Raw genomic sequence first — 23,076 nt, forward strand, 5'->3', positions numbered from 1 at the left:
TACAGTACGCAGGGCAGTGGTGCTAATCGTTTCAGCTGTCTGTGTTACTCGACTCATTCTGTGTTTTTGGCTTGTGGCTTGTTCCCATTCACTACTTAAAACACAGACACACAGAATTCACACACACACGCACGCATGCAAGCACACACACACACACACACACACACACACACAGCCACACCTTAATATCTTTGTGGGGGCCTCCCATTGAAACCAAAACAGTCAGTGAGGAAATGTTTTTAAAACATATACCAGTAACAACAAAACTAACCCAGCAAAAGGGCCCCACATAGAGCGAGGGCCCCGCCTTGTTGCTGTGCTCCAATAGCAGTGACCTCACGAAGGTAGATTGGTGCAGTACACACACACACACACACACACACACACACACACACACACACACACACACACACACACACACACACACACACACACACACACACACACACACACACACACAGGCGGAACCACCACCTCCTCTGTTGTCCAGATGCATTAGAATCAAGAGGGGTGATTGTCTCCTCTCCTCTGCAACAGTCAGTCTAGTACTCTGGCTATGCAGATCTGGAGGCTGGGGCTCAGTGAACTATTTGAAATTTCATTACCGACACGAACTGAGCTGGGAACTGGGTCTTGCTCCTGGTCAGGCAGGACACACACAAAAACCAGTGGTGTCCCACTTCCATAACATGAGACAACACAACCCCTCACTACTGGGTTCAGTGTGTGCGTGTGCGTGTGTGTGTGTGTGTGTGTGTGTGTGTGTGTGTGTGTGTGTGTGTGTGTGTGTGTGTGTGTGTGTGTGTGTGTGTGTGTGTGTGTGTGTGTGTGTGTGTGTGTGCGTGCGTGTGTGCGTGTGTGCTTGTTTGTGTGTGTTTGTGTGTGTGTAGTCCGTGCCGTGCGAGTGCATGCGTGTGTTTATGTAGGCATCTTTTGTATGTGTCTGGGAAATGTCCTTGTATCTGAGGATATGCATGGTCACTTCACTTACTTTTTATTGAAGCAGTTGGGTGATGTTTACGCCTATAGGTAATTTGCGTGTGTGCGCTAGTGTGTGCATCAATTTGTTTGCCAATATGAGTGCGTGCGCGTTTGTGCGCGTGAGCGTGCGCGTGTATCTGTGTTCAAGTAATGCCTGTGAAAAATGTTGATTTGATGGGCTGCTGTACTTAACTGTTATATATTGTCCTCTCAGGAACTGTGTTATTTCCTTTAGTGTCAGTGAGTTTAAGAGGAGATGCAACTGTATATCAAATGTGCTAACAATGCTGCATCATGCTAATGATGCTACGTCATGCTAACAATGTTACATCATGCTAACGATGTTACGTCATGCTAACGCATCACTACAACATTAACCCATGTGCTCCACAGACATGTTTTCGATGCTTGTCCATGTTGCTTATTGTGTGTGTAAATCAGTCATGCTCACATGCACAGTGTCGGTCGACAATCCACTTCCATGCATGTTGTGTACACACAAACACACATTTGCAGCAGAATATCAATGCACTCTGAGCACACGCACACACACACACACATACACACACGCACACACACATACGTATAGCCTAGTATCGACACGAGCACAGTTGCTACACATGCGAGCAGTCCTTGCTAAAATGGAGCACAGAGGAGGATAAAAGAGAGAGAACGAGAGAAGAGGGGAAGAAAAACAAAACCTCTCACGTCTCTCTCTTGCTCTCTTCCCCCGTCATCCCTCCATCTGCTTTCCTTCTCTTTCTCATGCTTTCTCCCTTCATCCCTCTGGTTTTGTGCATCTTTCTTGTCTACCGCTTCTCTCTCTCTCTCTCTTTCTATCTCTCTCCTTATCTATCTATCTATCTATCTATCTATCTATCTATCTATCTATCTATTTATCTATCTATCTATCTATCTATCTATCTATCTATCTATCTCTTCTAACCTTAATCTATCAATTCTTGCCACCCGTTTACCCTGTCTATCTCTCTCACACCTTTCCTTCCTCCCCACACCACTCCTCCCTCCCATCTCCCCCTTTCCCTTCCACCTCTTCTCCACCTCCTCTTCTTTTCTCTCCTCCCTCTCTACTGCACCTCCTCCCACTGTCCCCCTCTGTGGTAGACCCTGGACATAGACTTGGATGAGAACGGCACGCTGGACCTGAGCGTGACCAAGTTGGCAGTGGCGGCAGCGGCGGCTGCTGCAACGGCAGCCCACCACCACCAGAGGGATCAGCACCACCAGCCTCACCACCACCACCCCCAGAGGGATCAGGAGGGCAGCTGTGCCGTGCTCACACCGCTGGAGCCCATGTCCCCCCGCCGCCAGGCACTGCTGGGCAACCACTGCTACCCGCTGGGCCAGGCCGCCGACTGCTGGGAGCCCCACCACCTCGACTACCCCAAGATCAAGTGCCTGGACGAGGACGACCCCAAAGAGGTGCTAGCACTGCTACTGCTACTGCTACTGCTACTGCTACTGCTACTGCTACTGCTACTGCCACTGCTAGCGCTACTGCTGCTGCTGCTTGCACGACTGCCTGCCTGCCACCTACTATAAAAACCTTAAGAGCCCGGTCAAAGGAGCTAAGTTGCAAGCTACCCGTGACGTGAAACTCATGTGAGCGTTGTGTCATGTGATGATGGTGGGGGGGGCGAGGGGGGTGGGAGTAATCTGCTGCTGCTCCACCTCCTGTGATCCAGACCTGAGATACATACAGTATAATACACTCTAGCTCCTCGTTCCCCATCATCTGGCCAGAACTGAAGAAGACTTTTGGATGAAAGATTTGGAGGGAAACATCATCAAGCTCCCAAAAAAGAAGTCCACTTGCTTACAACTTAGCCCCTTTGACTTCTACTGTATGACACCTGGATGAATGACAATCTTTATCATGGATGAATGAGAAATGATGAATCTTCACAGACACACCCTCTCCTAGCCTTTCTCTTCTTAGTTACACCTCTACAATCTCCTCAGTGTCCTCCTGAGGTCTTTAGACAAGACATTCATATACTTATAGATAAAAACATCACATGCCCAATCACGGTGTTGCTATAGGGTGAACAAACATGAAGGCTGCTTGTGACCACGCCCACGCAGGGCGATGGTCTCCTGTTTTGTGCAGGTTTATACATTTGGTGAGTTAGCCTGGCTAAGGTCTGGCTAAGCTCCCATGTACGCAAAAAGTGGCCATCTTTAAAATGCCCCTCAGTACTATAGATCAGACCAGCCAATTAAACCACTCATTCTGATGCAGGCATATGCACATGATCTAACATACATATGCATAGCATTCTTTTTTCATAGGTGCACAATGTCTCAGCCAATGGAATGGCCGAGAATAGTGAAGTCGGCCACACTGACTTGAAAGCAACTGACTTCATGTTCGATGCACAGTAGCATCATAGGCGGTATGAATTAGTCCATGCAGGCTGTGGAAAAGCAGCAGTGACGATGGTTGAGAAATCTATGCTCTTGCATACCCAGCAGTGGTATTGTACCAGGCGGGAGCTGAGGAGCGCCTTGACAAAAAGCTGGCACTGCCTTTGTGCTCCTCTCTCTCTCCCTCTCTCCAGCTCCTGCCTGTTTACTCAGGCACAGCATATTCAGGCACAGAGAGCCGGGAGAAGAGAATACCCCACACCGTGATAAACACCTGGGAGATTGAACTCCTAACTCTCTCCCTCACTCTCTCGCTCTCTCTCTCTCTCTCGTGTGTGATATGAAAACACAGATGTGCACAAATTTACACATGAAGACATACATACTATACGTATATACAGGCCCGCCTCTGACAGGGGGGACAAAGGGGTATGTTGTCCTGGGCCCAGGGAAATATGGGTCCCAAAATTGGGTCCCCATTACATTGCATGCATTGGATAGGGGGCCCTTTCAGATGACTTTGTCCTGGGCCCAGCAAAAGCTGTCAGCGGCCCTGCGTATATAGTATATATACAAACAAGTTATACCAATGCACGTGCACACGCGCGCGTGCGCGCCCGCACACACACTCCCGCACACACACACACACAATCACACACAATCACACGCATCCATCCTCCTCGCACATAGTCATGTGTCACTGAACATTTTTAAGCATGCAGCTCAACATCTGTCACTTTGTCTCTCTCCTCTCCTCTCCTCTCCTCTCCTCTCCTCTCCTCTCCTCTCCTCTCCTCTCCTCTCCTCTCCGTCTCAGCCTCCATGGTGGTTGTTGTTGTGTTTGAAATATGTTCTGTGTCATTTCCCTCTTCCCCTCTTCAGAACATAACTCTCATATACCATACAGTACACTGGCAACCCTGCCCATATGATGTGCCAGTGACAAAAAAAAGAAAAAAAAACATCAGTCGTCGTGACTCCGAAACATCAGTCGTTTGTCAGATCCAGGAAATGTTTTGAAGCTCACAATGAAATGCTATTTATCACTCGACAGCCACAAATCTGTTTTCTTTACCAAGGGTCTTCCACGTAAAGAGAGGGAGTGTGGCATAAGCATAAATTATTTTTAGTTTAATTTATGTTTTTGATACTGCTCTCGGACATTTTTTTCCCACTTGAGCCATTTCACTCATTAAACAAAATAGATATAATGTCAGAAAAGAGCAATGTTAGTTGGTATTAAATTATATTTGGAAGTATTTGGACGATATTTGGTGCTCTGAGGACCCATGTAAGACTTTGTGTGAGGTGTTTTTTCATCAAGAGATGTGTTTAGGAAATGTGTACTTGTATTTTGTTTATGTTTCTGTGTATCTGTTGTGCTTGGATAGGCGTGCGTGCGTGCGTGCGTGCGTGCGTGCGTCCGTGCGTGCATGCGTGCGTGCGTGCGTGCGTGCGTGCGTGCGTGCGTGCGTGCGTCCGTGCGTCGGTGCATAGGTGCATGCATGCATGCTTTCTCTTGTGTGTTAGTGTGACTGTCATTGTGTTGCCCATATGTGTACTTGCCCAAATGTTTTTATGGATGGCCATGTGTGTGTGTGTCTGTATGCAGGTACATCCAGTGGCCAAGGTTAGCGTGATTGTGTGGTTTGTATGTGAGTAATAGTGCTGGAGTGGCAGTGTGAAATGTGTGCACACAAAAGCATGTACTGCTATTGGTGTGGGTGTACAGGGCTTTTTTGTATAGTGCCAGAGTCCTCAGCATTCCGGTGATGGTGCAGTGCAGAAAACAGGTAGTGTAATATTCCAATTCATGAGAGATCAATTTGGCAAAGCCCTTCAGGACCATAACGGTAGCCCCCCCTCCCCCCCAAACAAAAATTGAGCTGCAAGTCAAAGCTGCAGCAGCAAGACAGATTGTGGGTTTTCACCACACTGCCATCTAGTGACACATCTAAAAATGACAAAAAATAATCAAAGATCTTTTGTGTCGGTGGGTGCAAATATTGACAATGTCGGAATAGTCTTTTAAACCCCCCATCACCCACCCACCCCACCGCATCTCCTTTTATTTCATGGGTTCTCACTTGCCATGTTTATAGGGAATAGCTTTAGGTTTTTCTTCGCATTGTTCCAGAAACAGCTTGTCCAGAAACAAGTATTTTGCTTGAGAAATTCAAGGAGCGTATATGCCGTATCTATACCCAAAGCCACATAGGCATGTCCTTTAAAGATCTGCGTGTCTGCGCCACATGCCAAGTTTGACAGATTAAAATTCACACTTCAGGAAGTAATGATTGACAGACCGTTTTGACAGACGATGGAGGGCTTCCACTATTTGCATACAAATGAAGTGCGAAGTATAGCACTGCACTGTGCCTATGGAGAGTGTGTGACTTTTTGATGATGTGCGAGGAATCAAGTGATTTCTCTCTCTCTCTCTCTCTCTCTCTCTCTCTCTCTCTCTCTCTCTCTCTCTCTCTCTCTCTCTCTCTCTGTCTGTCTTCGTGCGTACGTACGTGTGAGTACATTAGTGTGCAGGTGTTTAAAAGCTGATAATTTTTCTTGTGAAGAGTTTACATTTTTGACACCGGATGCCTAGTGGCATGGTGACGCCCCTCTGTTCTGTTTCGCTCCTTCACTCAGGAGTGCCGACAGGGAGGACAAAGGGGATAGTTGTCCCAGGGCCCAGGGAGAGAGGGGGCCCAGAATTGGGTCCTCATTACATTGTATCAATGGATCTGGGGGTCCATTTCAGATTACTTTGTCCTAGGCCCGACCAAAGCTGTCAGCACCCCTGCCTTCCCTAACTCACTACAGTACCAACGCTGAAACGTCTCCATCATCACAGGCAGCAGGTTTCATCCTGTATAAAAAAGGCTCAGGAAGGTTCTCAAGAACCTGAAAGAACTCAAAGATAACTGCAGCAGCTTTGTGTTTGAAGGTGTTTTTATGCTCATGTGGGTACTGGTGCCGGTAGTATTGTGTGTGTGTGTGTGTGTGTGTGTGTGTGTGTGTGTGTGTGTGTGTGTGTGTGGAGAGAGAGAGAGAGAGAGAGAGAGAGAGAGAGAGAGAGAGAGAGAGAGAGAGAGAGAGAGAGAGATTGTGCGGAGTGTGTCTGTTTCATATGCCTCTATTTGTTTTGCTGTGTCCCAGTTCCTAGACGGTGTTGATTTTTTCGGCACTCAATATGAGCAAACCATTCGGGTTATACTGCTTGCTCCGTACAATGTACTTATGCAATGTATATTTGCACGCACACAGTGACCATGAGAGTGGACACACACTTCACAGTTGACTTGAGATGCAGGAACAAGAGCTGGAACTGGATCTATGGCTGCACACAGTACTGCCCTACAAAGTCATAGTGCAGAAACGCCAACGCCATTGAAACAGAAAAATGCCTTTAAAGCCTTGGTATTAGGTTAGATGTTTTGGGTACTGCAAATTTGACATGGCGATATCTGTAAAACGGGACACATTAGGACCCTAAGGCTTTGTCACAAGATGGAAACTCAATTTTGACCAAATATGTAGTTGCTTCACTTTTCCTTTGTAGAGCACAGTAACAACTGCAGTGTTATTTCAACTCTTAGAGAGTACTCTGGGACCAAATGCACTCTAGACGATGATAAAATTGACTCTCTAAGTGTTGAATTGGCTCTGCAAAATTTGAGAAAGAGAAAGTGGTGGAGAACTGTCCCCTCCTCCATGGTTGTGCCCGTACTATTGAAGGCTGGTACCCTCTTCCTGTGTTTAGGGGCGAGAGTTGACATCCTCTGTGAGCATGACATACATTGGAGGCAAGCAACTGATTTTGAACTACCATGTGGTATGTGTTCTTGTCTGCACCATGATTGCTCTTTGCTAGGTTCAATTCAGTACACCTTAGAGGGCTTACAGAAGTTGCAACATGGTATGCATATGTAATGGGGAAGAAATGTTGTGTCTCCTCCTGTGCCAGAAGCAAGAGCTATGGTTCCAGTTCTGTGGTGGGTTGTAGCAGAGGGCTGTGCCTTTCTTTGACCCAGTTGTGCCACAGAGGGCTATATCCTCTACCTGTCTACCAAGGGCTCTGGATCTACATCCGAGGCTGATGCAATGGCTGTGTGGGGTGAGGGCCCACTGCCATACCCTCCCCTATACCAGTGGGGGCTACAACCCCTCCTCTGCCATTGACTCGAGCTAGCCTGGTACTATGGCTGGTTGGAGGGGGGGCGTGCCCTCCATTCCAATGCCATAGAAGGCTGCACCCTCTGCCTCCACCTCTGCCATTAGCCCTTTTTCACCGCCAATAAACAACCTTACCCGTGCTGTACCAGGGCTTTGCTGACTCTGGAACTGGAGCTTTGGGATAGTACTATTGGCTGGCTGGGGCGGATGGCCGCCGTGCCCCACCCTCCTCCATCCCTGTGCCATGTATACAGAGCTCCAGCCAGTGACTCTGGAGTTTCAGCTAGCTATAGGACTGCTTGTGGCAGGGGGGCGCATGCAGTGCCTGCCCTCCCTCCTCCTTCTCCGTCCATCCGTGCCAATAACTGCGCTCCTCCATGCCATAGAGAGCTCCAGACTTCCTGCCTCGTGCCAGTGACTCCCGTCCAGCAGCACCTGGCACGGGTCTGGGCATCACGGAGGCTGACGGATGTGTCTGCCGGGTGTGACTGGGTTGCAGTAGTCCCCTGATCTCTGCTCCGCATGCAGGGCCCTCGGCTATGGGCCATCTGGACCGCGTCCCAGCAGAGCCTCCCTCCATCTCCCCCCATGCCAGCTAGCCCCAGCCCCAGCCCCAGCCCCAGCCCCAGCCCCAGCCCCAGGCAGCCTCAACCCAGGCAGCATCGAAGCTGACAAGGGGGGGGGGACAAAGGGGTCAGTTGTCCGGGGCCCAAGAGTGAAGGAGGGAGGGAGGGAGGGAGGGGTTCCGAATTTTATGGATAGGGTGGGGGGCCCTTTCAGATGGTTTTGTCCTGGGCCAGGGCAAAGCTGTTAGCAGCCATGCCAGACAGACAGACAGACAGACACCTCACAGAAATGCCCCCTGAACCAAATGGGGAAAAGAGATAGAGTAAAGAGATAGAGGAAAGAGAAATGAATGTATAAAATTAACAATTGATTAAAATCTGAGTAGAGGCATGGATGAAGAAGAAGGATATTAAAGCTATTTTGTCTCTCTGCTTCTTTTTCCCTCTCGCTCTCTCTCCCTCTCTTTGTCCCCTCCCCTCTCTCTTTTTTCTCCTCCCTCTCTCATCTGCTGTCTTTCCTTTACATTTTTGTCCCATCTGTCTCTCATGGCCCGTCTCTGTCCCAATCCATCTCAATCTTCTCTCTGGCCTTTCTTTCTCTCTTTCGTTCAATCGAACCACACCCCTCCCACCCACGCTCCATTCCTCCCTTCATCCCTCTGCCTCTGCCTCTTGTCTGTGATGCCCATCCATCTCTGTCTCTCTGCCTCTCTCTCTCTCTCTCTCTCTCTCTCTCTCTCTTTCTCTCTCTCACTCTCTCTCACTCTCTTTCTCTCTCTCACACACTCTCTTTCTCTCTCACTCACTCTCTTTCTCTCTTTCTCTCTCTCTCTCTCACTCTCTCATTCCCTCTGTCTCTCTACCCTCCCACCCCCACCCCCTTCCTCTCCCTGTTTCTCTCTCTCTCTCTCTCTCTCTCTCTCTCTCTCTCTCTCTCTCTCTCTCTCTCTCTCCCTCTCTCTCCCCTGCTGTCTGCCGCAGACTGATGATCTGGACCCCTTCCACGACATTCTGGACGCGAGTCCCTACGCCACCGATCACGAGCTGAGCATCCCGAGTCCAAAGCCCAAGTTCGCGCCCTGCAAGGAGAGCAAGAAGGACCTCATAACGTAAGCAAAGATGGCATCTGGAAAGGTGTCATATACACGTATGCTGCTGCTGCTGCTGCTTTGCCCTTGTCTTCCCTCTATACAGTAAAAAATGTAGTGTTAATTCAACACTTAGAGAGTCAATGTAACATTTTCTACTGTGTTCGGCTATAAGGTGCTCTCTAAGTGTTGAACTAATGCTGCATTTTTTAATACTGTGTACACCCCTCCTTATAGCTCTTCTTTATCCTCTCCTTTGTTCCTCAAGGCACCCTTTTTCTCTTTTCTCCCTTTTATTCCCTCTCTTATTTTTCTCCCTCTTTTAATTTCCTTTCCTTTCTGACACTATGCTTCAGCGGTATTTGTCCACAACACTTCCTAGCATGCTTTATATTATGCTGCTCTACATGATACAATGGCAAGCTCTTCTCCTCTCCTCCTCATTTGAGCACAGGCCCATCAGTTTAGCATACTATTGCTGCTCTGCTTCTCTTTTTCTTTTCTTTTCTTTTTTTCTTTCTGATGCTTCATGCCAGCTATACAGCATCATTCCCATTCAACTTGTTCACATTGCAGCAGATCACCCCTGGATAAGGTCAAGACCAGCAAAACACAGACACACTAGATGTCACAGGGCTTCAGACATATTTTTTGCAGACAGTGAAGCTAAACTGGAAACAATGAAAGAAAAAAAAATCAATAAAAGAAGATAACCAATAGCCCCCTTTTTCAGCCTTCGACTACTACCCTTAATACTTTTGGCTTTGATTATTTCGTTACATTTTGGGTTTTATTCTATCTATTGTTTCTTTCTGGAGACAGATGCGCAACACCAGGGTGTGATGGAAGTGGTCACGTGACCGGTAATTACGCCTCACATAGAAGGTGTGACATCATTTTTATCATGGTGGATTCAATATTTTACAATTACTTATTGTTTTCAGCTTACCTCAACTATACTGTCGAACACCAATAGCTACAAAGTGCTGCTTCTGTCTATGTTAACCCTTTGAGTATTTTTTGATCAATGGCTCAAGTACTTTTTGCTCAATGGCACAATTTTCAGTTGAATATACTGTATAAATCAGTACGATACTGATACCAAAAACACATAACTTTAAAGATAATCTATCTATATAATTGCATTTACATTGATATTGTCCATATAGGTTCACTTAAGGCTTAAGACAACACATTATTCAGAGGGTTAACTAGTATTTCAGATTTTATGGCCCCTGCATGTTCACCATTGCTTCTTGCATTTACAGTCAATTCTCTAATTCTCTTATGTGGACCTCAATGAGTAAATGATTGTGTGTACTGTACGTGTGTCTTTGAGTGACGTGTGTAGAATGTGTGAGTGTGTGTTTTACCTTAATCGACATGTTTGTGTGCCCCTATAGCCCTGAAAGCTTCTCGCTAACATGCAGAATGTGGTGTATTTTCCAGTCTTTCAGGTTGTCCTTTAGCCGACAAAAGCATTCGGAGCATGATGGCCACCAACTCACAAGAGCTCAAGTAAGACAAAAGAAACCCCTTTGCTATTACCAAACTGCTGTTACCTGTTTTGTATACTACATCTTAAGCCTGGTTCAGACTCCTCCTTCAGTTGCAGGACACGTACTTTCAGCAGGGGTTGGTGGCAGATCACGTACCAAAACAGCCACCACGCCCCCCTCTTTAGAGCTGAAACGACCCCTTGCAGCGCTCAACGTATATTTTTCCCAGGCTGAATTGTCCGTAATCTGCCACAGTTACTTGTCTTGCAACTGATGGAGAAGTCTAAACAGACCTTTAGAGATGGAAAAGCTATGGAGTATAGCATGTCTAAGTCAAATTAGTTCAAAAACCTAACCTTCAATGTTTGATACAAAATTCCCTACATGCACACAATTTGCTGAAATCATGTTTACATTTACAAAGACTAGGATGTTAAAGTCAGCTTAGTTCAGAAGCATAACCTTCTGACACAAAATGATCAGCTCCTTATAGGCTTGTATGTATGGATGTATGAGATGGATCACTTGACTTTACTGTTCCTGTTGTGATCATTAAACCAGTCAATCATCTGGATGAATCAGACAGGTGAAATCAGGTCATTTGGAATATGTGGCACTGGATTTGTAAACTAATGAATCCAAGTTGAGAGTAACAAAGTGGTACTGTATGGGGTGGGATAGGGATTAGGGTGAGATGTGCAGTTTAAATAACTCCTGCTGCAGTAATTCAACACTCACTACAGAGTGTTGAATCCAACTCTTAAGTGTTGTATTAACATTGCAAAAAGTACCGTACAATAGTACGTGTGGCTACATATAGATAGACTAAGAGAGAAACCAAACCGTAAAAGAAAGGGTTACAATGAGATGCTGTCTAGTAGATTCGACCCCTATATGATTTGAAAGACAAAAGAGCCTTCATAAGAACTTTACACTGAGTTCTTTGCAAAGTTAAATCTCAATGTTAATTACAGTGATTAACGCAAAGGCAGAGCACATGGTATTAAAATCCCCTGCCCTTTAATTGCCTTCTAATATTCAAAATGCAGAATGTTAATCAAGTCTAATTAAGGGGAACAAGGCCTGGCCCAGGTACTGTAGTCACATTGTTTTTATATGGCTGCAAACTCGTTGCTGTTTTCTGATTAGCTTGTGCATTGCCGCTTTAGGAAAGGCGTGTTACCTGTAAATTCTAAAGAGAGAGGGTACTGTGGCCACAGAGACTGAAATAAACAGCGAGCTACAGACTCCAGGTACTACTGTATACGCTGTACATTTTACAACTGTAAATTTTAGGGAGGTACTTGTACTGTGAGCAGGGCCGCTGCAGCTGAAAGCTCTGGCCAGGCTCAGGACAAGGTAAACCAATAAGGCCCCTCAAATCAATACATGCAATGTAATAGAAACCCAATTCTGGGCCCCCTTTCTCCCTGGGCTCGAGACAACTGGGAGCCCCCAGTATACCCAATTCTGAGCCCGCCCCCCTGACTTTGGGTTCTGCTGAACAACAGTACACTTTCCAAGCTGCCAGATCTAGGCCATATGGCAAGGTGCTGACCTGTGCTGTACAAGTGAAGGTGTTGGCTCGCTCGCGAGTCTGTCTGGTGACCTCTGGACTGAGGAGGAGTAGGAGGTCTGTGGTGTGGGTCTGTCTGTGGCTCTGGTCTGTGTGTCCTTCTCTCTTAGCCGCGCTGGCTGGACGCTAACTGAATGTCCCTCTGTCCCCAGGTGCCCGACCCCGGGCTGCGATGGCTCGGGACACATTACTGGCAACTACGCCTCCCACAGAAGGTAACACATGTCCCTCATCAATCATGTCACACTATAGTGCGGCCCGCCCACCACTACACATACACACACATGCATGCAGGTGCACACACACACACGCACGCACGCACGCACATACGCACCCAAGCACACGCACACATACACACACACGCACAGACACGCGCACACACACACACACACACACACATGCACGCACACACACACACACACACTATTTCAAGGGTACCTGAAGGCAAGGCAGTGAGTGTGGCTGGCTGCATGATTATATTACACATTGTGTGCAGATATTGTTTAATGAAACTCAATGAGCACCCTGCTGCTGTTTGATTTGATTTAGGTGATTAGGTAGTGTAAGGGTGGGGGTACAAAAAAAAAGAAAAAAGAAAAATCGCATAAGCATGTTGTAATTATTATTAATCAGCACAACCAGATGATGTAGTGCAAAAGCTATTACTTTCTTCAGTAACAGAATTACTAAATTAATCCTCCGGGGACTTTTGCTGTGCAACTGTGAGTATCCATGCAGGACACAAGTCTGTTTGGGCACCAACAATGATGAATAAGTCCCCCCTCAGCTACAATGATATTGACATGCTGTGAAGGGGAGGTAGAGAGAGAGGGGGGGGGGAGATATAACGTAGAAAGAATGAGAGAGATAATAAGAGAGTGAATGCCAATGAGAGAGAGAAAGCAAATGAGAGAGAGAGAGAGAGAGAGAGAGAGAGAGAGAGAGAGAGAAATAGAGAGAGAGAGAGAACAAGAGAGAGAATAAAGTGTAATGTTTGCCTCCCCAGTCTATCAGGATGTCCCCGGGCACGGAAGAGTGGCATCAAGATAACGCACAGCAAAGAAGACAAAGAAGACCAGGAGCCAATCAGGTACGAGCATCTGTGCCCACACCAGCCAATCGGGTGTGCCCATTCCTGCCCACGCTAACCAATACCAAAAAAACCCTCCTGAACACTTTCCCAGGGACTACACAAAATCTATTGGCAATTCATTTTTCTTATTACTGGTATTATCGTCCCCCCCTTCAACCCCTTGCAACAATGCACTGGTGATTACAGGCATAATCAAATCAAACACGTCGAGCAAGTCCTCGCCTTTGACACCCGGAAACTCGTTTAGAAAAATGGGAGGTGATGATCTTGCCATCCATTCTCTGCTCGTAGCCTACCGACAAAACATGCCCCCACCACCGTAGCCGGCATGCCCCCAAAACAGTATGGGCTTAGCAAATTGATTTCTCATCGTGTTCCGTGCCTTTATTTTAAGACTAGAAAATGTTCTCACCGTCGGAAGTATAGATATACTGTGTATATATAAGACCTGGGTAACAATATTCAGACCTCATGGGGAAAGTAGTTTTATATAATGTAGGGTTGAAAAAGTGCCACTTTTTGTATTGATGCAATTTGGCAAGTTCCCCACCAGCGGTCCTGTCTCGTACGGCCCACCATTCCCATCGATTGGACTGCAGCACTAGGGGGAAGAAAATCAACATAGTGCCTGGTTTTACAACACACAGACCCACACTCACACACACAGGCGCACGCGCACACAAACACACACACATGCTCACCAGTATACACTCACACGTACGTACGCACAGGACGCACGCGCCCGTCCACACACACGCAGACGCGCACACACATACACATACACACACACAATCTTACACACATCACATACTGTATGCACACACATACACACACACATGTGCACACACACACACACACACACACACACACACACACACACACACACACACACACTCACACACACTCACAAACACACACACTCACCCACACACAGCACCTCACACTGACAAAGATTCACACACAAGCACGCAAGTGCACACACACACACACACACACACACACACACACACACACACACACACACACACACACACACACACACACACACACACACACACACACACACACACACACACACACACACACACACACACACACACACACACACACACACACACACACACAGTCAGACTAATAGCAGCCCCACTGAGCACTGATAGACTTCAGCGATTGCTACAGCCAGCCATTGTTCTCTAAAGCCAATGACAGAGGCAATTTAACGGCAGGTAGTGGAATCAACTACAGGCCCGATTTGAAAAAAAAGAAGAAAAAAAAACAGAAAGCAATAGGGCATTTTTGTGCAAAGACAATTTCTTGACAAAGGCGGAACTGTATGGCATTGTGTGCAATGTGGTGTTTTCGGCCATTTGTTTTCATTTAGTCTAGCCACAGCCATTTCCATCATGGTCATTCCATAAAGCTATGTAATTTTTTACTGGGTTGCGGGGGGGGAGACTCACAAGAACAGTTGATTTTCGCTTGGTGGCAATAATAAATCATTATTCCGTTTGGAATGAAGCTTAGCAGCTTGGTTGGTTCCTGTGCTGAGTGAATGGTGTTAGTGTTAGTGTTAGTGTAAGTCATACAGTACAACATTTGTTTTTTTTTTAAATGCCTGTAATCTACCCCAATCCACCGGGCATGAAGCAATCACAACTGCAAGTGCCATTATTTTTTTTAATTTTATTTATTAATTTGTTGCAAGGATGGCCCCTTGAGATGTACCATCTCATTTTCGATAGGGTCCTACTGACAGTACAGTACAAAAACAAAAAACAAAACAAAACAGTAGACATAGACACACACACTCACTCATTCACTCACTGGCGTTGCTCTCCAAACTACCCCACCACCCAACATGCTACAATAGTATGGTTTACAAGATGCCATTAGTTGTTAAAGAAATCATATGAATGAAAAGAAAAATGAAAAAGAATGAGAAGGAAGAGGGCAAAACAAGACAACAGAAAACCCAAAAAACACAAAAACAAAACAGACCGTAACCAGAAACAAACAAACAAAAACCCGACCCAGCAACTAAGGCCTTTCAGAAACAAGAGCAGGATGTTTCAAAGTAAGTGATTAAAGATGATCTAAAAATATAAAGGGAAGTGATGGACCTAAATGAAGAGGGAAGGCTATTCCAAACTGATGGAGCTTTGAATTTAAATGCTCGGCGACCGATTTCCTTTCTAATTCTGGGTGTCACTAAGAACAGATGGTCAATGTTACGTAGGCTATAGTCAGAGCTTAGGGGGGTTAGTAGCTCTTTCAGGTAAGGAGGGGACTGTGTGTGTATACATTTAAAAATGAGAATTGACCAGTGGAGCTTTCTTCTATTCTTGGGTGCAGGCCAGTTCAAGGCTTCATACATTGTACAGTGATGTGTCCTATACGGACATCTAAGTACAAATCTACAAAGACTGTTGTACAGTACATTGAGAGGATGAAGATGAGTTTCAGGAGTATTACCATATACAACATCTGCATAGTCAAGAATTGGAAAAATTAACTGAGTTACAATTCTTTTATTCATTACAAGCTTTTAAGCTAATTAGAAACCCAACCATGTTGGTACACCTCTCAGGTTCATGTATCCCCTCAGTGTTAGCATTACGATGATGATCAAAGCTGATGGCTGTGGAGTGTGGACATTATACAGTATGAGGTAACACTTTATTTTACAGTGTCAGTGTGATAAAGAAAAAAACATTGTAAGAGAAATTTCTGAAACAATTGATTTAATTTATTTTTCCCTTCTACATACATTTTCACCCACTCCACAATCCTGATTGGTTCTACTGCATTTTGGTTTGGGATCAGGGTGAATCCAAAGGCCCGCCAAACCCTCATGTGAGCTCACACAGGTAGTAGTCTATTGGCGGGCCAAGGCTAGCATACAAATAGGCTACTGTAACTGCATGCTACAACGTCTTCTTCTTAGGTACACCGTGGTTACCTGATTCCTGCTCTATGGAAGGGAACGCCAGGCGTGTAGTTGCTGAACGCAGCCAGACGATGTAAATCAGGCTAACACAGTGTTGCACTGCGCTAATATTCCATACCATATATGGGCAGATTGCCCATAGGGACCCAGGTTCAAATCCACCCTGGGTCATTTGCCAACCATACCACATCTCTCTCTCACCCATTTTCTGACTTCTCTTTACCGTTCTTCTATCTTATAAAGGCACAAGTGTCCCCAAAATAAATATGTTCTATCTCTTCCTCTCCTCCTCTGTGACTGCAGGTGTCCTGTGCCAGGGTGTGACGGGCAGGGTCACGTGACGGGGAAGTATGTGTCCCACCGCAGCGCCTCGGGGTGCCCGCTGGCGGCCAAGCGGCAGAAGGACGGCTACATGAACGGCTCGCAGTTCACGTGGAAGGCGGGCAAGACGGACGGCATGTCGTGCCCCACGCCCGGCTGCGACGGCTCGGGCCACGTGAGCGGGAGCTTCCTGACACATCGCAGGTACAGTATACGGGGGCTATTGGCATGGCCTCACACTCACCATTTCTCAATGTGCAGTGTTCTAGCCTTGCTACGAAGTGAAACACCCAGTGATTGGATACTCTTTGGTGAAATCTGTGGCGTATCCAATCACTGGGTGTTTCACGTCCTAGCAAGGCTAGAACTATTCACATTGAGAAATGGGGCCTGTCTCATTACAGTGCTACTGTGTCACCTTGGCACTGTGGGGACAGAGTGGTATGATACACTCATTATATTATCCACCTAACTGTACTGTAGGTGGACTGATATTTTTTATGTTGGATGGATGGATGGATGGATGGATGAATGTATACAAGTAGATACAGTAGACAGACAGAAAGGCAGACATGCAGACAGAGTGGTACACAGACAGGTAACTACATGGATTGCATACACACTCTGCATGTTAAATTAACAATGTCAGTCAGTCAGCTACTGTATGATGTCATATTGTATTTCACACTTTAAGTGTCTGTTTCTATCTGTTTTCTCTTCATCTCTCTCTCTCTCTCTCTCTCTCTCGCTCTCTCTCTCTCTCTCCATCTCTCTCTCTCTCTCTCTCTCTCTCTCACTCTATCTCTCTCTCACTACTGGTCCTCCTCCTCCAGTCTCTCCGGCTGTCCCCGTGCCACGTCGGCCATGAAGAAAGCCAGGCTGTCCGGGGTGGAGATGCTAACGCTAAAGCAGCGGCCCGGCAGCAACGGTAGCGGACCCCCACTCCACCCCCCACCGTCCACCACCACAGTCCACACATCATTAGCACTGGCCACAGCAAGCACAGCAGGCTCATCAGCCCTGCCAGCCGTCCGCATATGCATACACAACCCACGGCCAATCACAGTCTTGTGTAACTAATGGCGCCAGGCAGCCGTGCGCTAACGCAAGATAATAGCGGAGAGCGGTCGAGAGAGCAACTTGCCAATCAGCAGCGCTGCATACATTATGGCACAGTTCTAGTCCGTCCGCGACAATGGGCCCCTGATTGCCTGGTTATCATCCTAGCACTTGCAATCAGGGTTCTGGTAATTACTGTTGTATGTGGGCTTATAGATGCTTACTTGCTTGCAAGCCAGTCCACCACCACCATCTCATCAAGCCATCATTTTTAGCTACTAGGGCTAATTCTCACCACTCAGAAGTGGGAAGCAGGCAAGGTGCTAACTGTTGTTATCATCATGTTAAGAGTACAGGTTCACTACATGTGAAGCAAAGCGAAGCAGGAAAGGGTTGTTCTTAGTTTCTACATGGTTGACAATGTCGAATGATTTCATGTTCATGTAGTAATGCAGCGATTATCATATGCATTTTAAAAATGAAGTACAAGGAAAGATTCCTAGTAGCCTACAGCTCTTTGTTCCCACAGCACCGCTAAGTCTGTTGTTAGAAAAGTGACAAATCTCATGCTAGCAAATATTTTTTTCGATACCAAATTCTGTTACAAAATGACAATGCTGCATGAATACAAGCAGTGCCCAGACAAAACAATCACTCACCCTAACCTGACAGAAAATAACTGTTTTTTTAGGGGAAAAATGAAATTAGAAATATCTTGAGAGCACTGAGAGAATGTGGGACCATGGGAACAGAAACCAGATTCTATACGCCTTTCAGTCATTTCTGATGTTACAAAAGCAGAATAAGTAACGTGTTATAGCCTATCGCTAAACCATTTTTCACACATAACGCACCATCACCATGCCATCATCCTGAGGTCATTTTAAAGGCCATATTGAATCGGTCTTGTTTTTGTGTGTTTGTCTCGGTAGGCATAGAGACGGACGAGGAGATTAAACAGCTGGATGAAGAAATCAAAGATTTAAGTGAATCTAATTCACAGGTGGAAGCAGATATGATCAAACTTCGAACACAGGTAAAACTTTACCATTGCTGTCAAAAAACAGAGTTTTTTGTTGCTTCTTTATTAGCATATAAATCTTTTACTTCACATTTATGTCTGTCATTTATGGGCCTTGAAAAGAATGGTCTCCAATAAAAAACTCATTTGTTACCTTGCCGTTAATCCTTAGGTATTCAAGGGATTACTTTTTGAATTGTCTTCAAAGATTTTCTTTGGAAATTCTTGAAGACTTACAAAACTAACCATTTCAACACATTGTTGAGGTATAGTCTGTCATAAGGTGGTGTTAGGGCTCTGCTCAACCACTGTGGCCATAGTGCTCAATGCAGAATATGACTTTTATATTCATTTGACTTGCAAGACATACTGGTCTATGCATTTGTACACGTCTGCAGACATATGAAAAATATGAAGAAAGGGCAGGGCCGGTCCTACGGGCGGGCCAACAGGGCAATCGCCCGGGGTGGCACCCTTGAGGGGGTGGCACCAAGCTGGAGGGGGCGTCGCCTGGGGAGCCAGCTATACTCATAAACGGCGTGACGTTTTCCATGTGCGTTACGCCCATTTGTGGGGGAAAACAACCCATGCAAGTCAATTGGTGATGTTGGGGTTTAATAAACGAAAGATACGGACCTGTAGGCTAGCGTTGTTCACACGCAACATGCCGAAAACGTGTTGTATTGCCGGCTGTTCAAATAATAGAGCCAAACAGCCGTGGTTGAAGCATGGACTGTGTTCATTAGACAAGCCGATGTAGCATGTAAGTTGATGAGACATTCGGTTTGTTTTCACCCATAAAGGGGCGAAACGCACATTTTAGAGCAAAGTGCCTGGATGGCCGTTCATGAGTATTGGAGGATCGTCATTGAGACAAGGGACTAGTAGTAAATGTAGGCCTACATGTTTTTGCAAAGCTAGGCTATTGTTAATTCAGTAGCTCAACTATCAGCTCTCCATCTGCTCTGATAACCAGCGCCTGCTAGCAGAGGTATGGTGTATAAAGTGGGACACTCCTAATTATACAACTGCCTCTGTCATGCTCCCCCTCTGCAACCAGGGGACTGTGAGAGTCCCTGTGGTGCTCTACCGCCATAACACTTTTAGCGCATTCAGGCCGACTGAGAACCGTGCCGGTGTCCGTTCCCGCACCTAATCGCGAACCGGCTGTCGTGTTCACGACACAGATTTTAGTGTTCGCGAACCGGAAAGTTGGTTCGCAATGCGAACCGCAAAATACTAGGTTTTTCTCTGCGAACCGTGACGACAGCGTGGCCGTCAGCAGGTTCATCCGGGTAACACAGTCACGTGCGGGGAAAGTTCAGAGCCTGGTATGAACACGGGCGGTTCGCAGACAAGCACTTTAGTGCCGAACGCAACTGGTGCGAGCACCAGCTCCGGCTCCGTTCTGGTCGGCCTGAAAGCCCTATTAGAGAGAGCGCTGACAAAAAAAAGAGAGCCAGCCTCATGTGAGGCAACCAAAAAAACTAGGAAGAAGAAGCGTCCCTCCTCCCCCACACACATACGCACATGAACGCACATGAACGCACGCATGCACACACACACACATGCATGCAGGCACGCACACACACACACACATGCATGCAGGCACACACACACACACACACACACACACACACACACACACACACACACACACACACACACACACTCCCCTGAAGTCACACACAAGATTTCTCAGAGACATCTGAGAATGGAACCAAGTATCTTTGAGTCTCTTTTGTATGTGTCTGTGGCTGTGCATCTCATCTCGGCGTGTTTGTGTGTCTGCGCCTGTTCCTGTGCCTGTCTACAGTATGTCGGAGAAACCATCTGTGGTCCATGCACATAGCGTAACAGTTTTGATATCAGTTGAGAGCACTGCGAGACAGAGGCGAATCAATGACTCACAAGAAGAGCTTCTCAAACATGTCAAGCAGAGCCAGTCAAGCACGGAGAGGGAGAAAGACGTTAGTTAAAACTAGATACGGTACACATCTGCCACGTCTTCGCACCATTACAATCCTCCATGACTGCCTCACTATTTGTGTAGCTAAGATACATGTAGTGTTTGGTATCAATACAACAGTATTGGTGCTGGCTTGACATGGCATTGGATAACACACCAGCCAGCCTGATGTTTGTCATTGCATGGTCTCACTTTCGTGCTGTATTTTGTGATGTATCTGCTGCGTAGTCTATCGTCGGTGTAGCCTTGTTCTCACCAGATGGTGTGTGTAGCTCCGGAGCTCCACCAGTGGGCTCCGGAGCTACATACACACACACACACACACACACACACACACACACACACACACACACACACACACACACACACACACACACACACACACACACACACACACACACACCGTCCGGTGAGAACTAGGTTATTGTCGGTGAACCTAGTGAGATGATCCAGAAGCTTCTAGTTCTTTTTGTGTCCTTTCTTCTCAAATAGCTAACCCATTGTGTGTGCGTGTGTGATTTTTGTCCCCTCTCCTTCCCAGATTACCACAATGGAGACTAATCTGAAGTCGATAGAGGAAGAAAACAAGGTGATTGAACAGCAAAATGAATCTCTCCTGCATGAGCTGGCCAACCTCAGCCAGTCTGTGATTAACAGTTTAGCTAATATCCAGCTCCCTGATATGGTAAGGGCCACCAACAAGAGCGGACAGCGGGCAAGTTTATAGACAAAACAAAAGCTAAAAATATATAAAATATGGCTTGTTACAGTATAAGGATTCCTCATTTATTTATTTGCAATAATTTCATTGCTTAGTTAGCCAATGCCCATGACCCTAATTGCATGCGTAAGTTAGGTCTGAGGGTGTTTTTTTTAACCAGGAAGGGAAATACTGTATTTAGTGATGTTGCCTTCCTTGGTGTCGAGTCACACAATATGGTGAAGAGAAGCTGTCAGCAAAGGATTGATCCGCGGCCATGATTAGATTCATTCTCAGATTCTGCAAAACGTCTTTACTAAAGCTGATCAGTTCGTGTGTTGGTTTTTTAGTTCCTAATTAAAATGCAAATGAACGAATCATACTCAGACCCTAATCTGCCAGTTATTGTCATCAATTAATATTTTCTACTGAAATCGGGTCCTGTTGACTTATCATGCAGGTGTACAGCTTTGCATGTGCAGCTGAAAATTAATGATCCTGGAAAATTAAAAGATTAGGTCCAAACTTTTTCCAGAACCTAAGACACTGTGTTTTGGAAATATACCTAATATTCCCTCTAAGTTGGTGATCAAATATCTTTTCTCTTCATCATTTTGTACATGGCCATGAAAACAGCGTGAATTATTTCAAGAAAAGGCCTTGTGAATTAGGGAAATACATTCACGTAAATCCTTAGATCTGCTTACTGGCATATCACATGCCACTTCATGTAATATTTCAAAATATCAACATAGTTACTGTAGATATTTAAAAGGTGCTAGTGAAACAGCTTTTTTCCATTAAATATTTATTTTTTATTTATCTCACCTTTGAACTATTATAGTACAAACGTAAGGTTTGTAGCATAGTTTGCCGACATATGGACATGGCAATGGGATGTATGTGTGAAGAGGGATACTAGACACCACAACCTATGATTTTGAATTGGTTATGACATCAGGTAAATTGAGCCATCAGGTAAAATGAGCCAGTTAAGATTAAGGCCTACCTGATGTCACCTTATTATATAATATATATATAATATTTCATTTGAACTCAATTATGCAACATACAGTAGTTTTGTATTATGAAAATGCTGGTCTTTGGTGTCTGTTGGTGCCTCCCTTGCACATATTCATCTTGATTGGTGTGAGTAGTTGCCTCATGTAATTGTATCACCATCTCAGTAGACACAACTAGAGAAGAAATGCAGGCCTTTGATATCCCGTTAGCTTTGCACACAAAAAAAACACAAACAAAATACTCATTATTACTCAATCAGCATTGCTTAATCTCAATATTAGTAGCTGTTTCAGAGCTGGATTCAATATTAGGTGTCATAGTAGGCTACATGCATAAGCTGTTCTGTTTTCCTTTTTGCTCTTGTGCCCTGCTTGTTTTAGAGGCGTGAACCTGCATACTGCTTTATGCCTCATGGTGTTTGTAGTGGAACAGTGCCCCCTAGTGCTAACAAAAAGATAGGCCTCCTCTAAAATCCCCTTTTTAACATTGCCCAGTTGTTTTATGCATTCGACAAATGATTCTAGGACAAGCTCAGCAACTCTATCTTCGTGAGATACCATTGTAAATTGGAGCTGGTCCTAATTTTATTTGTAAATGCACTATAAGCCAAACCCTACATATATTTTACAGACTTGTGAGGTAGGTATATAATAATATAATAGCATACTGTCA

At 45.7% G+C, this 23,076-nt stretch overlaps 1 protein-coding gene across 1 annotated transcript in view; it reads left to right on the top strand.

The window, feature by feature from the left end:
• The window catches only part of myt1lb (myelin transcription factor 1-like, b), a 165,651-nt gene that overhangs the window by 140,024 nt on the left and 2,551 nt on the right, over positions 1-23,076 (top strand). The window contains exons 15-24 of the mRNA XM_063184522.1: positions 2,107-2,166; positions 2,260-2,424; positions 9,090-9,217; positions 10,646-10,714; positions 12,424-12,486; positions 13,278-13,361; positions 16,615-16,836; positions 17,466-17,560; positions 18,624-18,727; positions 21,223-21,366. Coding sequence (XP_063040592.1) covers positions 2,107-2,166; positions 2,260-2,424; positions 9,090-9,217; positions 10,646-10,714; positions 12,424-12,486; positions 13,278-13,361; positions 16,615-16,836; positions 17,466-17,560; positions 18,624-18,727; positions 21,223-21,366 — 1,134 coding nt within the window. The remainder of the gene's footprint in view (positions 1-2,106; positions 2,167-2,259; positions 2,425-9,089; positions 9,218-10,645; positions 10,715-12,423; positions 12,487-13,277; positions 13,362-16,614; positions 16,837-17,465; positions 17,561-18,623; positions 18,728-21,222; positions 21,367-23,076) is intronic.

The sequence above is a fragment of the Engraulis encrasicolus genome, chromosome 19 (genome assembly GCF_034702125.1).
Source record: "Engraulis encrasicolus isolate BLACKSEA-1 chromosome 19, IST_EnEncr_1.0, whole genome shotgun sequence".
Classification (NCBI taxonomy): domain Eukaryota; kingdom Metazoa; phylum Chordata; class Actinopteri; order Clupeiformes; family Engraulidae; genus Engraulis; species Engraulis encrasicolus.